At 38.3% G+C, this 17,998-nt stretch overlaps 1 protein-coding gene and 1 pseudogene across 5 annotated transcripts in view; one reads left to right on the forward strand and one right to left on the reverse strand.

The window, feature by feature from the left end:
• Positions 1–17,998, forward strand: part of DMXL1 (Dmx like 1) — a 175,984-nt gene that overhangs the window by 42,753 nt on the left and 115,233 nt on the right. For all 5 annotated transcript variants that reach the window (XM_025388442.1, XM_025388446.1, XM_025388447.1 and 2 more), the window contains 6 exons: positions 2,704–2,893; positions 4,861–5,029; positions 12,052–12,264; positions 16,257–16,510; positions 16,619–17,303; positions 17,393–17,514. In XM_025388442.1, the coding sequence (XP_025244227.1) occupies positions 2,704–2,893; positions 4,861–5,029; positions 12,052–12,264; positions 16,257–16,510; positions 16,619–17,303; positions 17,393–17,514 (1,633 nt within the window). The remainder of the gene's footprint in view (positions 1–2,703; positions 2,894–4,860; positions 5,030–12,051; positions 12,265–16,256; positions 16,511–16,618; positions 17,304–17,392; positions 17,515–17,998) is intronic.
• On the reverse strand, positions 9,767–11,298 carry LOC112626397 (annotated as a pseudogene).

The following is a 17,998-nucleotide window of genomic DNA, read 5'->3' on the forward strand; positions in this document are numbered from 1 at the left end:
TCTTTGTTACTTTTGATTGCTTCTCTCACTTTTGAGAGTTCGTAGTTAATAGGACTTCTGAGCCTATGAAGATTGGAGTAATATTAAATAGTCTCTGGCCTGCACATCTCTGGCTGTGGGTCAACTATGTTTGATGCTTAGGATAAGAGCCATATTAAAGGAGTTTAAGCTGGGATAATTTACTCCATATCAGATGTCTTTAAGTCACAGAGTTGTACGTATTTTCTTTTTCTTTTTGTTTTGTGTCTAATCCTGTCATCTTTTTTCTCCAGATTGTTTGTTTATATTTTTACATAAATACTCTGTCATCTTGTACCTACTAGTATCTCTTCCCTGGTTTTCTTCTTTTAAAAAATAGCTTTATTAAGAGGATATACCATTAGTTCTTGTATGTTTATTTGACTGCACCCGCCATATCTGAGGAATAGAAAGAGTAGGTTAATACCCTACATTATTCTTCTTTGAAATGGGTGTAAGTTTTTTTTTTTTTTTTTTAATTTATTTATTATTATTATACTTTAAGTTGTAGGGTACATGTGCATAACGTGCAGGTTTGTTACATATGTATACTTGTGCCATGTTGGTCTGCTGCACCCATCAACTCGTCATTTACATCAGGTATAACTCCCAGTGCAATCCCTCCCCCCTCCCCCCTCCCCATGATAGGCCCCGGTGTGTGATGTTCCCCTTCCTGAGTCCAAGTGATCTCATTGTTCAGTTCCCACCAAATGGGTGTAAGTTTAACCACACAAGCACACAGTGACACACACATACATACCCCCAGTCCCTTCTTTTTTGTCTGTAGTTCTGGAAAGAGTTAATATCGTACTGAATTTTAGTAGGTTATAGAGACCTATTACTTAAATACACGTAGAAATTCCCTATTTTTGTTTGTTTGTTTGTTTTTTGTTGTGTTTTTGTTTTGTTTTGTATTGAGACAGGGTCTTGCTCTGTCATCCAGACTGGAGTGCAGTGCCCCAATCATGGCTCACTGCAACCTCCACCTCCTGGGCTCAAGTGATCCTCCCGCCTCAACTTCTCAAATAGCAGGGACTACAGGTGTGTGCCACCATGCTGGGCTAATATATTTTTTTCTTTTTGGATTTTTTGTAGAGATGGGGTGTTGCCACGTTGCCCAGGCTTGTCTTGAACTCCTGAGCTCAGATGATCTGCCTGCCTCAGTCTCCCAAAGTGCTGGAATTACAAGCATGAGCCACTGTGCACAGCCAGAAATCCCATTTTGTACCATATGGCCATTTTCAATTTGGCCACACCATGTGGCATTTTTTTCCTAACTTTTCACTGTTTTGTGAATTTTGCTGACTAGATGTTTTGAGCTATAGTGTAGCTATAGCCAGGACAGGGATAGAGAAAAGAGAATGAGAAAAAATGGAGTGAGTTGGGTGTGAGGATGGGGAAAGGAGGAGAAACAAGGGGTTGGGGAAGGAAAGAAAAAAAGATGCTAGGAAGGGAGAGGTAGGGGACAGAAGGAGAGAGGTAGAAAGGGAGGGTGGCCTGGAAAGTCTGTGAAAGCAAAGAATGGTGGGAGAGGGAAGCCCAGAGAGGAGGTAGAAAGAGAGAAGAAGAGAGGGAAGTAGACAGAGGAGAGGGAGCCAGAGGGAGAGAGATGCAAGAATGGAGGAGGGAAGGAGAAGGAGAGAGCAACCAATACAAATCATGCTGTTCTCCCTTCTCTTCTGCAACTTCTTTTTTAGTCAGGTAGGTATGTTTAACAAAGTGGCTACTAGGCAGTATTTTGATTTCTTTTCTCATTACTTTAACTCACTGAGTTACTGATAAAACCTGCTGATTGTTCCATTTTTAAAAATCAGATATATATGCTGGAACAAGTTGCTACTACAAAATATTGTGACTTTTTCTTTCTCTCTTGTAAAGTTACTGAATTCCCTGATGGAAGGTAGTCCTTGTTGATAGGGTTTCAGCCTTTGAGTTCTTGATGCTTATGGGACTTATTAACATATATGTAATTGATTTTTGCTTTTATTTTAAGGAGGTGGCAAAAAGGAAATTAACTGAAAGTCAAGGATGACTAAGGAGGGGAAGTGTTTAGTACTTACTTTATCATGAATATTCAATTCTTGCATTTCACTGCTTTGGGCATCTGTTAGGCAAGGAGAGAATAAGTGTACTCAGTAGTTACTGTCGGTTTTTGTGACTGTGCAGGTGCCTTTATAGGAAGTAGAAATGAAGCATATGATATAATTCAAAGAACTATCCACTCAAATCAGAAAATTTTATTACAAGATGTGGTTGTTTCTTGTGTGTCAATTGAGAGATTGTGGCTTAATCTCAGTCTTTGTTTTTTTAGATGTAAAAAGAATCTTATTGAGAGCTGGGATGGTGGCACACACCTGAAATCCCAGGATGAGGCGGGAGGATTACTTGAACCGGAGGATTGCTTGAACCCAGGAGTTTGAGAGCAGCCTGGGCAACATAGTGAGACCACATCTCTTAAAAAAAAGAAAGAACTTTTGGCAAGATTATTGAAACAAGAACTACTGAATTCTAGGCAGAAAAGACATAGATTGGCAAGCATTTGCTGTGATGAAATCTATACATATTGATATTTTCTTCATTAGCATCTTAGTTGGTACATTTAAGTAATTACAGAAATATCGTAGAATTGTCTGTGATACTATGTGGTATTTGTATTTTTGCTTCTAAAATCTTTTCATTCCTTAGGGCTTCTGTATGTAATGTACTGTTGACTTGCTGCAAAGATAATGTGTGTCGTCTTTGGGTAGAGACATTTTTACCAAATGATTGTTTGCTATACGGAGGTGACTACAGCCATTGGACTGGATCAATTAATTTAACAAATAACTTCAAGAGAAATGCTTCCAGTAAAGAACGAGTTCAAAATGCTTTAGAAGTGAGTGTTTTTGTTACATTACTTACTACAAGTTTTAAAACCTTTGGTACATTGCCATTTTGGTAACAAAGTAATGTTATAAAAAATCTGTATCCTAGGAAAATCATTCTTAGAAAATTTTCAGTTCTATTTGGTTCAAAAATATCTTTTTATCTAGATTTTGTCTGAAACACAAAACTACCTGTAATTATGAAGTTAATCTTAGGTTTACTGATGATGATGATAAAAGGTTGATTACATTTGACTTAGCTGAAATAACGTAAAGTAAAATCTGAGAATGCAAAGATTTAACTCTAAAAATAACTTATTTTTCCTTTCATAGAGCTTGAGTAGTTTATCCTATTCTGTTTTTCTACCATTTTATCTTTAGAAACCCCACCCCACCCCCCAGAACTTGGGGTCTTTACAAATTAATATTGAAAGTGAAAGTCAATTTTTGGTTTTTGGACATGCTAAAGGTAGAATAGTAATACATTTGATCATAGCCTAAAGGCTGAGAAACAATAGAATAGTAATATAGATTCTTTTTTTTTTTTTTTTTTGAGGCAGATTCTCACTCTGTCAGTCAGGTTGGAATGCAGTGGCATGATCTTGGCTAACTGTATTCCTGGTCTTAGCCTCCTGAGTAGCTGGAATTACAGGTGCACATCACCATGTGCATGCCCAGCTAATTTTTGTATTTTTTAGTAGGGAGAGGGCTTCACCATGTTGGCCAGGGCTGGTCTCGAACTCTTGACCTCAAGTGATCTACCTGCCTCGGCTTCCCAAAGGGCTGGGATTACAGGCATAAACCATGGCGCTCGGCCTATTATTTTCTTAATATTGAAAACAGGAGGTGATTTTATGTTTTGTGGATTTGTTTTTTTTGGGGGAGGGCTGCTTGTTGTTTTTTGAGACAGAGTCTCTCTCTGTCACACAGGATGGAATGTAGTGGTGTGGTATCAGCTCACTGCAATCTCTGCCTCCCGCATTCAAGCAATTCACCATCCTTAGCCTCCCAAGTAGCTGGGATTACAGGTGCGTGCCACCACGCCTGGCTAATTTTTGTATTTAAAGTAGAGATGGGGTTTTGCCATGTTGGCTCAAGTAATCCTCCCACGCAGGCTGATCTTGAACTCCTGGCCTCTAGTGATCTGCCTGCCTTGGCCTCCCGAAGTGCTGGGATCACAGGCATGAGCCACCACGCCCGACCCTGAAAATAGAAGTTATTTTAAAACAATTTATCTTTGAATGCTTTGTATGATTATGCAGCAACTATTTTTCTAATTTGAATAGTATTCTCATGGCTCAGAATATAATAAATTCTATATTGATTCAACAACGAATAGAATGGTTACATGTAGTAATAGCTGAAAGAAGTTATTGACCAGGAATCTGAAGACTTGTTCTACCTTTTGCCCTGTCTCTTCTTAGCTAGATGATCTTGGGTTCTATATAGACTATTTTATCATATGAAAGATGAGAATAACAGTATTTACACTGCCTGCCTCGTGGCATCAAATGGGATGATCTCTATGAAAATGCTTTGTAAATTATGAAATGTCCCATGTGCAATGGTAATATTGTTTAATACTATGTGGTCATAAGGAGTTAGCTATAGACAAAAGAGGACAGTGTGTGTAGAGACGTCATTCACAAACAATAGTATTGGAAAAAAAAATTTTTAACATTTGATTTTAGGAACTACATTCTAAGAAAATAAGCCTAATAAAAATTGCAAAATATTGTGTGAGGATTAAGAGAACATCCAGGTACTTTAAGTCATAACTTTATTCTTCAGGTTCAAATTTGCTATACCAAAATATTGAAAGATGTTTTTACATATAAAATGTTAAAAGACGTTTTTACATATAAAACATATAAAATGTTCTGAACTAGGATATATGTAACTTCTGAAAATCATTATGTAACCTACACATGTACGACTTTTGACAATATAGGCATTAGTTTTGTTTCTATTCACACAGGTAAATCTGAGACATTTTCGAAGAGGTCGGAGGAGATCACTTGCACTTGTGGCACATACTGGATATCTGCCACATCAGCAGGATCCTCATCATGTGCACAGGAACACTCCACTGCATGCCAATGCACTTTGCCACTTTCATATTGCAGCCAGCATCAATCCAGCCACAGGTAATGAAACATTGTTCAAAACATGTTTCTGAAATTGAATAGTTTGATTTTATGACAAGTAAGTTATACTTTTAGTTTTCAAATAAGTAAAATATTGGAGGTGACTTTCTTAGCCCACTTTTCATCGTAGCAAGCTCACTGATTTCTGTTTGTTTGCCCTTTAAGACCATGATTTGACTTGTGAGTTAGGATCTTGATAAGGCATTGAAGTTCATTATTAGTTTATTCAAAAGATAGTATTTGAACTGTTACTTAATAAAGGTTAGTACTACGGATGTAGTATTGTATTTTTTTACTTTTTATTTTTTGTCGCTGTGTTGCCCAGGCTGGTCTCAAACTCCTGGCCTCAAGCAGTCTTCTTGCCTTTGCCTCCCAAAATGCTGGGATTACCAGCATGAGCCACCATGTCCAACCTCTAAAAGTAGTATTTTATAATTATCGTATAGTTGTTAAAATCTTTGTGTTTGGTACTTGATCTTTGGATCCATTCCATAAAGAGGGCAGAAATATGTAAAAGTTATTACTGGGAGAATTAAGAAACTTATCTCTGTAGTCAAATATGTACTATTAGACTAAGAGATCTAGAATATCTGGGTCTACCTATGAATTTGAAGATTTAAGTACTTACTATTTTTGAGATAGGGAATCCCTCCTGTTACCCAGGTTGGAGTATAGTGGCATGAACATGGTTCACTGCAACCTCGACTTCCCAGGCCCAGGTGATTCTTGCATCTCAGCCTCCCAAGTAGCTGGGACTATAGGTGCATACCACCATGTCCAGCTAATTTTTTGTATTTTTAGTAGAAACTCAGTTTCACCATGTTGTCCAGGCTGGTCTCGAACTCCTGGGCTCAAGAGTTCCACCTGCCTTGGCCTCCTGAAGTGTTGAGATTATAGGCATGAGCCACTGTACTTAGCCAGGACTTACTATTTTAGTAACTTTTTTTTTTTTGGACAGAGTCTTGCTCCGTTGCCCAGGCTGGAATGCAGTGGTGTGATCTTGGCTCACTGCAGCCTCCGCCTCTTGGGGTCAAGCGATTCTCATGCCCCAGCCTCCTAAGAAACTGGGGTTACAGGAACGTGCTACCATACCCAGCTAATTTTGGCATTCTTAATAGAGACGGGTTTTCACCATGCTGACCAGGCTGATATTGAACTCCAGGCCTCAAGCATTCTGTCCGCCTCGAGTAAATAATTTTTATGATTCTAAAAACTAGTTTGTCATAATTGGAGCCTGGAATATTACTTGAGAAAAATATTAAAGGCAATATTTGCATAAGATGTTATTTGTACAAAAAGTGAAAAGTAAAAGCCTACTTTTCACCTCTACTCCACCTTTGTCCCTCTCTCTAGAAGATAACCACTAACAACTATTGATGAGTTTTTGTTTGTTATGAAATATTCTTTTTTTTTTTTTTTTTGAGACGAACTCTTGCTCGGTTGCCCAAGCTAGAGTGCAATGGCATGATCTTGGCTCACAGCATCCTCTGCCTCCTCGTCAAGCAATTCTCCTGCCTCAGCCTCCTGAGTAGCTGAGATTATAGGTGCCCACCACCATGCTCAGCTAATTTTTTATATTTTTGGTAGAGACGGGGTTTCACCATGTTCACCAAGCTGGTCTCAAACTCCTGACCTTGTGATCTGCCTGCCTCGGCCTCCCAAAGTGCTGGGATTACAGGCAGGAGCCACCGTGCCTGGCCTTTCTTTACCTTTCTTTTAAAAAATAGATTTGGAGAAAATTGTTTATACTCCTTGAGTTCATTCTAGCCTTTACAGTTTAGCAGACACCAGCATGATCCGGGTTTGATTTAATGTGATACTTAAATTTTTGCTTACTTCCACTAATTAGGGATTATTTGCAACAACTCACTGGATTTGTACTTCAGTATACTCATTTTTACATTCATATCAAAAGTAACACCAAGGAGCTGGGCACGGTCGCTCATCCCTGTAATCCCAACATTTTGGGAGGCTGAGGTGGGCGGATCACCTGAGGCCAGGAGTTCAAGACCAGCCTGCCCAACATGGTAAAACCCTTTCTCTACCAAAAATACAAAAAAAAAAAAAAAAAAAAAAATTAGCTGGGTGTGGTGGCAGGCACCTGTAGTCCCAGCTACTTGGGAGGCTGGGGCAGGAAAATTGCTTGAACCTGGGAGGCAGAGGTTGTAGTGAGCTGAAATTACACCACTACACTCCAGCCTGGGTGACAGAGCGAGACTCCATCTCAAAAAAAAAAAGAAAGTAATACCAAGGAACAAATGCTTTTTTAGCTGAGGTGACTGTCTTGAATGCTTTCCTTGAACATGAGAAGGGAACCTCAACTTCAGTCTTGATGCTAACATATAAGCAGTCTGTCTTAGAAATAGCTCATTAAAGAGGTTGATAGGTCAGTCTATTAAGTAAAAACTAATTGTTGTTGATATTAAGATACATACGTTACTAGTTCCTTTGACATTATGGTGATGACTTTTTTTTTTTTTTTGAGACAGAGTCTTGCTCTGTCGCCAAACTGGAGTGCAGTGGTATAATCAAGGCTTGCTGCAACATCTGTCTCCCGGGTTCAACCGATTCTTCTGCCTCAGCCTCCTGAGTAGCTGGAATTACAAGCAGGCGCCACCACTCCTGGCTAATTTTTGTATTTTTAGTAGAGTTGATGTTTCAACATGTTGGCCGGACTGGTCTCGAACTCGTGACCTTGTGATCCGCACGCCTCGGCCTCCCAAGGTGCTGGTATTACAGGCGTGAACCACTGCGCCCAGCCAACTTTTTTTGTGTGTGTGGATCAGTTTAAAATTTGCTTGTTATCAAAATTCGTTATAAATTAAGATATTTCTATTAACAGAGCTACAAATTATAGACGTCATGTGAATATTTTAAAGTTTTAAAACATTTATGGTTAAATGAATTATGCTATATGACCTAAAATATGTAATTTAATTTCCTTTACAATAGATACATTAAATTTACCATTTAAATCTGTTACTACTAATAATAGTGGCAAACATTATGTTGGAAATCTTTTCTTTTACATCACATTGTTATGTGGATTTTTGACAGTAGAAACAAAAATACAGAAATGCAATATATGAATATAACTAAATGCAGAATGGTGACTTTTTTCTCTTCGAGGGTAAAAAGACTTTTTTTCTCTTCTAGTGAAATAGAGAGACAGCATAAATAGAAAAAGATTGGTTCGTTAGCTTTACAGTTTTGCCTAGAAATTATCTATGAATGCATTTTTCCCCCTGCTACTTACCGAGAGTATAAAAAGGGAGTTAAAGGAAAGTTTCCTTGTTGGTTACTACAAATTATCTATGAATGCATTTTTCCCCCTGCTACTTACCGAGAGTATAAAAAGGGAGTTAAAGGAAAGTTTCCTTGTTGGTTACTACCATAAGAAAGATGCTATATTCTATTTTAGCAGGGCCAATATATGGGAAATATCTAAATTAAATGTTGTAAAAAAATGAATTAGTAATGAGATTCTAGCTAAGGAGGGCACTAAATGAGGATTATATACATATTTATTTATTTATTATTGTTTTTTGAGACAGAGTCTCACTCTGTCACCCAGGCTGAAGTACAGTGGTGCCATCTCGGCTCACGGCAAACTCTGCCTGCCGGGTTCATGCCATTCTCCTGCCTCAGCCTCCTGAGTAGCTGGGACTACAGGTGCCTACCACCACTCCCGGCTAATTTTTTGTATTTTTAATAGAGGCAGGGTTTCACCGTGTTAGCCAGGATGGTCTCGATCTCCTGACCTCGTGATCCACACGCGTCGGCCTCCCAAAGTGCTGGGATTACAGGCATGAACCACTGCATCCGGCCAATGTATATTTTAAAAATCCAAAACAAAGGTTACTATAAAAAAGCTCTAGATGCATTGTAAGCATATAGGTTTTTTTCTTTTTTCATGTGTATTTTTAAACAATGGAAGGATCAACTGTGTTAGACTAAATTATGTTATTGGCTGGGTGCAGTGGCTCATGCCTATAATCCCAGCACTTTGGGAGGCCGAGGCAGTGGTGAAGTCAGGAGTTCAAGACTAGCCTGGCCAACATGGTGAAACCCCGTCTCTACTAAAAATATAAAATTAGCCAGGTTTGGTGGTGCATGCCTGTAATCCCAGCTACTTGGGAGGCTAAAGCAGGAGAATCACTTGAACGTGGGAGGCGGAAGTTGCAGTAAGCTGAGATTGCGCCGTTGCACTCCAGCCTAGACAGCAACAGTGAAACTATGTCTCAAAAATAAAATAAAATATAAATATATGTATTTATTACATTATTGTATATGCTTCATTGAATGGAACCTTTGTATTATAATTATCGAAAAAGCAGTTTGCGTCATATTATGGCAATTTATCCTCATTGAAAATCTTGCAGTATCCTTTTATTTTGGAATAGCCTGTCAACAGTCATACCACCAGGACATGAATGTATAACAACAAAATGTTCTTTTGCATTAAATTGAGGATATCTGTTCAATGAAAGACAAAAAGGAAAATGTAGGAAATGTACTTAGAGCTGTTATTTCTAAGTGCACAACACCATGGACAATTCAAGGCATCATAACCTCCATCAAGAACAATAACAAAAAAAATTTTTGTCAGGCTGTTAAATCCATCATTATAGACAAAACTGGTGAAGATTGATTAGACAGATTCATCTAACACTGATGTCCAAGCTGGCATTGACAACTAATGCATAACTGGTGGTCAGTAGAGAATTTAAAAGATCTTCACTTTCTATTGTTCTTTTTCAGGGATCTTGAAGAGTTCTGTTCTAAAATATGTTGTTGAGTTGAGCTTCTCAGTTTGCTTTCTCATTCTCAAACGGATACCGTTTTTCCTCTAATTATTTGCCCTGTGCTTAAATTCCTTTTTGCTCTTGGCGCCGTTGGAGCTCAGTTTCATGGTCCTTCAGTTTTTGAACTTTTTTTTTGACCTTCTCTTGAACACCTTCTCCATCTCTGTCTCCATCTTCTTCATTTTAGCTACATGCTCTCTTCTTTCCTCTTCCGTTTGTGCCAGAGGGCTCTTAGTAAGCTGCCCTTTATTCTTGTTGTTACCAACTCCATTGTAAGTCAGCTGCCAATTTTTTGCTTCTGTAGTTTTCGTAGTGGGCATTATCAGGAACATCTTTCAAGTCTTGTATGTGTGTTCCTATCAACATACTCCTTTGAATTGTAAAATTACAGTGTTCACCATATTCAACATCAGCAACACCCCTAGGATACTGCTTTCCTCTGACTCTCTTGCCATTAACTTCAATAGTAGTATTACTGCCTACCACAGCAAGAGGTACACAGTCCTTTTTCCCTTTTTTTTTTTTTTTTGGAGACAGAGTCTCACTCTGGCTTCAAGTGATTCTTGTGACTCAGCCTCCCAGGTAGCTACGATTACAGGCACATGCCACCATGCCCAGCTAATTTTTGTATTTTTAGTAGAGATGGGGTTTCGTCATGTTGACCAGGCTGATCTCGAACCCCTGGCCTCAAGTGATCTGCCTGCTCCGGCCTCCCAGAGTGCTGGGATTACAGACATGAGGCGCTGCACCCAGCCAGTCCTTTATCTTTTTAACAAGTTTATTTTCTTCATCTTATGTTTTTGGAAATTCATATATTTAATTTTATGTTCGTGGATTTCTTTCATTATCTGTTTTTAAACTATTGACGTTTCTCTGGTATCAGCATGTCTGCTTTGGCAATAAGTGGGATGATACTCACTTTTTCAAGCAAAAACTTCATAAACTTAGTATCCAATGGTTTAAGTCCATGTCCTGAAGGAGGAATGAAGTATAAACAACACTGTACCCTGTTATCAGGCATCTGACATCTGTTTTATCATGATTCTCCATTTAGGTGGTCCTCAATTTCCTGTCAGTGTAGTCAGTAACCAACAATTACTATTACCCATTGCAACTCTAAATCCTAGGATATCAACTCTTGTGAGCAGCAACTGAACACCACCTTCTTTGATTAAAACTTTGTGTAGTTCCACCTGCACAATCTTTTTAATTCTGTGAGAAGGATCTGGATACTCTGGAGAATACAAATCTGTGAGGAATAATGAGTCGATTAGTGTAAAGTTTCTGAATCCAGATTTACCAACTACCATAAGTATGAATTCCAACCCTCTTTTCACTGATTTTCTGGATATTTGATTTGGGAGATCGGAAAAATCCCACATAGACTTCAGGGTTCTTCTGTTGAGCTACGATGCTGCTGTTGATGCTTCTCTCCTCAGCAGCGGATCTCTTGCTGACTGGCATCTCCTCCCCACTCCATGACTAGCCCCAGCTGGAAATCTTATTTAGAGGTTAAATAAAATGTATTCCAGAGATTTAAAGATAAATATTATAAATTTATTCAGACCTGTAGAATGTACACCACCAAGAATGAACCCTAAGGTAAACTATAGACTTTGGGTGATAGTGATGTGTCAGTGTGGATTCATCAATTGTAATAAATGTAGTAGTGGATGTTGATAATGTGGGAGGCTGTGCATATGTAGGATGGGGAATATGACTGTACCTTTGAATTTTGCTATGAACTTAAAACTACTCTAAAAAATAGTCTTTAAAAAATCTCAAAATAGGCCGGGCACAGTGGCTCACGCTTGTAATCCTAGCACTTTGAGAGGCTGAGGCAGGTGGATCACGAGGTCAGGAGATCAAGACCATCCTGGTCAACATGGTGAAACCCTGTCTCTACTAAAAATACAAAAATTAGCTGGGCGTGGTGGCACATGCCTGTAATCCCAGCTACTCAGGAAGCTGAGGCAGGAGAATGGCCTGAACCAGGGAATTTGCAGTGAGCCAAAATCACGCCAGTGCACTCCAGCCTGACAACAGAGCGAGACTCTGTCTCAAAAAAAAAAACTCAAAATAAAATTACAAAGTGAAAGAGAAAGACTTTCAGGCAAACAAAATATAAATGTAATAGTAATAAAAATATGAAACCATGGATATTTCATATGCTAGAAGGTAAAAATTTTAATTTTACAATCTTTTTTTCTCTTACAGACATTCCACTTCTTCCATCTATTACATCTCTGAGTCTAAATGAAAATGAAGAGAAGACTGGACCTTTTGTTGTACACTGGCTAAACAATAAAGAACTGCATTTTACTTTGTCCATGGAAGTTTTTTTACAGCAACTTAGAAAAAGTTTTGAACAACCATCTTCTGAGGCCAGTGTAGAAGATTCTAATCAGGCAGATGTAAAATCTGATGAAGGTAAAACTTTAAGAAGAAAGAAAAATTTAAAGTTTTGTTCAAAATAGCAGACATTTTCGTATTAGGGTAAAACTAGCTACTTGTAGGAAATAAACTCCAAAATTGCAATGACGTGATCTAAACATGGACTAGCTCATTTAATAATCTAGTGTAGATATTTCTGTTCCAGGTGGCTTTCTTCCACATGGTTATTTAAGGACTCGGGCTTCTCATTCTTCTGGTTTTGTTAGCCCTTAGGACTTTCCTCTATAAAGGACTCTCTGTAGACTGGCAGCATTGGTGTTACCCAGGAGCTCGTTAGAATGCATGTCTCAAGGTCCACACAGACCCACCAAACCAGAATCTGCAGTTTAATGAAATTTCCAGGTGGTTTGTATGTACATTAAAGTTTGAGAAGCATTGGAACTAGTACCTTAAATTTCTCTGCCTTTGGCCTTCAGTTGGTATAGAGAGAGAGGTAGAGAGAAAGAAAGCATAGCTGTTTTCTCAGCCACCTTGATTGACACATATCACTTACACTGTCATTCAGCTGACAAGAACTAGTCACAGGGCCCGTGTAGTTCCTGACTGTATAGGCTTTATATACTGAGAAATGGGAAGTAAGAAACTGTGGTGGGCAGCTAGCCATGTGTTTTGGTTTTTTTTAAAGTTTTCTTTTAATGTCAAGATTGTTCGTGATCATTAGGGAAGAAAAATCGAACAAGTATACACAAAGTTTCCACATTATTAAGTTTGATAAGTATCCTTCCAGTTTGATTCTTTTCTTATGCTCATACAAACATCTAAATACAGACTCTTAAAAGTTGTACTGTGGGTGCTCATTTTTATACAGAAATAATGTTCTGTACTTTGTTTTTTTTTGTTTGTTTGTTTTTTCGAGATGGAATCTTGCTCTGTCACCCAGGCTGGAGTGCAGTGGCGCAATCTTGGCTTACTGCAGCCTCCACCTCCTGGGTTCAAACAATTCTCCTGCCTCAGCCTCCTGATTAGCTGGGATTACAGGCACCCGCCACCACACCCGGCTAATTTTTGTATTTTTAGTAGAGACAGGATTTCACCATGTTGGCCAGGCTGGTCTCAAACTCCTGACCTCACGTGATCCACCCACCAGGGCCTCCCAAAGTGCTGGGATTACAGGCGTGAAACACCACGCTCGGCCTGCACTTTGTTTTAATTCAGTCAGTAATGGGCAGTTTTTCATTTCATTGTATTTAATGGTTGCTGAGTATTCCATGTCTAAGGAAAATGTCTAATAGGTCTTCTATTGATAGACATTTAAATTGATTTAAATTGTTTTTCATTATTCTAGGTACAACGACTTGTCTTTTTAATTTTTGTGTGAGTTTTTCTATAACCTTGATTTCTAGGTGTAGAATTTCCAGGGAGTGTACCAATTTTAAATATCAATAACTTCTGACAAATTGCCCTCCAGGAATGTTTTACTAGTTTTTACTTCCTCTTAGTGTATCTAAATATATGCTTTACATCCTTATCAACACTGGATGTTTTCATTATATTACTTTTTTTTTTTGCCAGTTGATAACGGGACAATGGACAACTTGTTTTACTTTGCATTTTCTTGATGCAAATTAAGCAGAATATCTTTTATTATATTTTAGCTCTTCTGTGACTTGCCTTTTAATACCCTTTATCTAATTTCCTGCTGAGTTTTTTTTTCTAATTGATTTGTATATCTTGACTTACTTTTTAAATCTGGTAAACAGTCAAAACTTTAAAAAAATATGTCTTTTCAGAGAAAGGCTCTATATTGCTAACCAGGAATTGGGGGAGGGTGAGGGGACTGGGATTTTTGAAAGAGGAAAGACTATACATATTTACCTGTGTTGATAAGTTGATATACAGTTTATTTTTTATTACTGAGGTGTTGAAGGAAACCTGGAAATTGGCACCATAAATGCATTCCCTTGAAATGGTTTCTTTAAGATGCCATACCAGTTACGAGTCCGTACACCTAGAGGATAACTAGTGTAGCATACTGAGATTTGGATAAACCTGGTACTTTGTAGAAAGTACAGATTACACTCAAATAATGTATTTTAAAAACTCAGTCCCGGCTGGGCGCGGTGGTTCAAGCCTGTAATCCCAGCACTTTGGGAGGCCAAGGCGGGTGGATCATGAGGTCAGAAGATCGAGACCATCCTGGCTAACATGGTGAAACCCCGTCTCTACTAAAAATACAAAAAAATTAGCCGGGTGTGGTGTTGGGCGCCTGTAGTCCCAGCTAATTGGTAGGCTGAGGCAGGAGAATGGCGTGAACCTGGGAGGCAGAGCTTGCAGTGAGCCAAGGTCGCGCCACTGCACTCCAGCCTGGGCAACAGAGCGAGACTCTGCCTTAAAAAAAAAAAAAAAAAAAAACAACTCAGTCCCAATTATAGTTCCAATTCCAATTCCCTCTTTTTAGCGTGAGCAAAACTGAGGTCCGGAAAAGTAGTGTGTGTTACTAAACGTTAGCTGAGTGGTTAAATATAGAACATCTGGATTGAGAAGCCAGTTTACTTATTTTCCAGTTGATACTACGTCTTCTATCAGTAATCCATAATCCACTGACTGAGTCCTGTATGGCTACTGATTACTCAGTGAACTCCAGTGACCTTATATTCTGGAGCAAAGTTACTTTTAATGCAGAGCCCATTTCTTATTAATATGAAAACTGTTATGTTTTTCATCTTGAATCCATTTATAAAGATATTTGTGTGTGTGTTTGTACTAGTTGTATTACTTTTACTAAGGCATTTTATGTTCCTCACACTCAAGGCAAAGAAATAAAACATAATCTGAAGAAAAATATATACTTCTTCAAAATAAAAAGAGTCTTCTTCATTATGCGGATCTGGGCATATTGTACAGTACTTAATGGCTCAAGTGGATCAAAGTACCAGTTTGATGTTGATCCACTGAATAAAATCTCATTCATATTTGATGACTGAACTAACTCTTTGGGGGCTGTGATAGATTGAACCATTCTGGTGATATCCCCAGATCTCACTAAATAAGAAAAGGCTCTACACCAGAATATATAACAGTTGATCTGGCTATAAATTATATCTATAGGCTCTTTATTATTATAAGGTGGCAAAAGAGGCCCCTTCTTGAGCACATGGTTAATAAAAGTAGTATTGTTGTCTATAGATTGCTGGATTGATTTTGTGTTGTTATAATGAAGATAAAGTACATATACCACTGTCAGATTAAGAAACTTCCATAACTTGGCCAGGCATGGTTGCTCATGCCTGTAATCCCAGTACTTTGGGAGGCCGAGGCAGGTGGATCATGAGGTCAGGAGTTCAAGACCAGCTTGACTAAGATGGTGAAACCCCATCTCTACTAAAAAGTACAAGAATTAGCCGGGCACGGTGGCAGGCACCTGTAATCCCAGCTACTTGGGAGGTTGAGGCAGAATTGCTTAGACCCGGGTAGCAGAGGTTGCAGTGAGCCGAGATCACGCCACTGTGTTCCAACCTGGGTGAGAGTAAGACTGAGTCTCACAAAAAAAGAAACTTCTACAACTTGTCTCAGTTGTTCAAATAATGGAGCAAGTTCCTTTTCTGGGTTGACAATTAGTCCTATATTGGCATTGCTGCTGGCTATGAAACTCACCACCAAAGGTAAGCGATTAAATTGAACTACTTGGTAGGTGTTATAGTAACAAATGATACTTTTATTTTTTGAAAGTCCCGAGTTTTCTCCTTTTGTCTGTGCAAGGGCAAAAGTAGATAAGAAACTAGATTTCAAAGCATGCTCTGGAGCATTATCATTAAGCATTGCCTTTACTAGTTTATTATAAAGGATATTGCAAAGGATACAGATACAGAGATGTGTAGGGTAAGGTATGGTGGAAGGGGTATGGAGCTTCCATGCTTTCCTTAGGCATGAGACCTCCATGTGTTCAGCTATCCAGAAGCTCGGTAATTCTTAATTTACAGTAAAAGCCTGATTGTATTTACTTGGTTTATGAACTCTTTTGCTTATAGAAACGGATGATGGTGTTGATGATCTGAAAATAAATCCTGAAAAGAAGGAATTAGGCTGTGATAAGATGGTACCAAACTCAAGTTTTACGTCATTATCATCAGCTGCCATTGATCATCAGATTGAAGTACTTCTGTCTGAATGGAGTAAAAATGCAGATATGCTATTTAGTATTCATCCCATGGATGGTTCTTTGCTAGTTTGGCATGTGGATTGGCTGGATGAATACCAGCCTGGTATGTTTCGTCAAGTACAGGTACTACTATTATTTCTGGAGAGCTACTTTCTTGTTTATGTGGGTACTGTTTTCTGATACCTCTTTATATAATTTTATATGTTCTAACACTTGCTTTCTTAATTCTAGGTGTCCTTTGTTTCCAGAATTCCAGTAGCTTTCCCCACAGGTGACGCAAACTCTCTCTGTAAAAGCATAATGATGTATGCCTGTACCAAGAATGTTGACTTGGCTATTCAGCAAGGGAAACAAAAACCTTCTGGCCTCACCCGTTCCACATCAATGCTTATTTCTTCCGGTCACAATAAATCATCTAATAGTTTAAAATTAAGTATTTTTACTCCTAATGTTATGATGATTTCAAAACACGCTGATGGTTCTCTGAATCAGTGGCTGGTCAGTTTTGCTGAGGAATCTGCTTTTTCTACTGTTCTCAGTATTTCCCACAAATCTAGATATTGTGGTCATCGTTTTCATCTTAATGATTTAGCTTGCCACTCAGTATTACCATTATTGCTGACAACATCACACCATAATGCATTAAGGACACCAGATGTTGATAACCCAAAGCAACCTTTTGATGCTCTAAATATTGAAGAATGCTCTTGGACACAACAAAATAAAAGCACTGTTGATGTGGCGTTTCAGGATCCCAATGCAGTTTACAGTGAGCTTATTCTTTGGAGGGTTGACCCAGTTGGGCCATTGTCTTTTTCTGGAGGAGTTTCAGAGCTTGCCCGGATTAATTCTCTTCATGTTTCTGCCTTTTCCAATGTGGCATGGCTGCCCACTCTTATACCCAGTTATTGTCTGGGTAAGTATTCTGGTTTTTATTTCAGTAATTTAGATTTGCTGACATTATCATTAAAGGGTGAAATTTTAATATTTGTAAATACTTTCTAGGTGCATACTGCAACTCTCCTAGTGCATGCTTTGTAGCCAGTGATGGACAATATCTGAGATTATATGAAGCAGTTATTGATGCTAAGAAACTTTTATCTGAGCTTTCTAACCCTGAAATTTCTGTAAGTAATGTCTTTTAAAACAGCTTAAGTATATAATGTTATGTTTTTAGATATTTTATATTTTTGGGGTATGTTCTAGAATTGTGACCTATAATTTGTAATAAGCATTTGTATCTTTGTTTTATTTTTTCACATTTGTATTGTACTCTTACAATGATTCTAAGCTCCTTTAAAAGGAAACCATTTCTTTCACTCTTTGAAAGAAAGTAGAGTCTGGTCTCCTAAAATATGTTTCTGTAACACTTCTTTGCTCGTAGATAAATGAAGACTACTGACAGTATAATGTAGAAGTTATATCGGTCCATCTGCAATTATTTTATAGGCCAGAGGAGCTGGAACAACAGGAATAGAATTTTTATCTTAAGCATGAAAAGAAAGAGCCCTTAGCTTGGTTACGATTCAGACAAGAGTTCTTTCAGTATTGTTGCAAGGCTTTTGCCTTATGACAGGCCACATTTGTTCTCATACCCACCTAATAACAACC

Source organism: Theropithecus gelada, chromosome 6, assembly GCF_003255815.1.
Source record: "Theropithecus gelada isolate Dixy chromosome 6, Tgel_1.0, whole genome shotgun sequence".
Classification (NCBI taxonomy): Eukaryota; Metazoa; Chordata; class Mammalia; order Primates; family Cercopithecidae; genus Theropithecus; species Theropithecus gelada.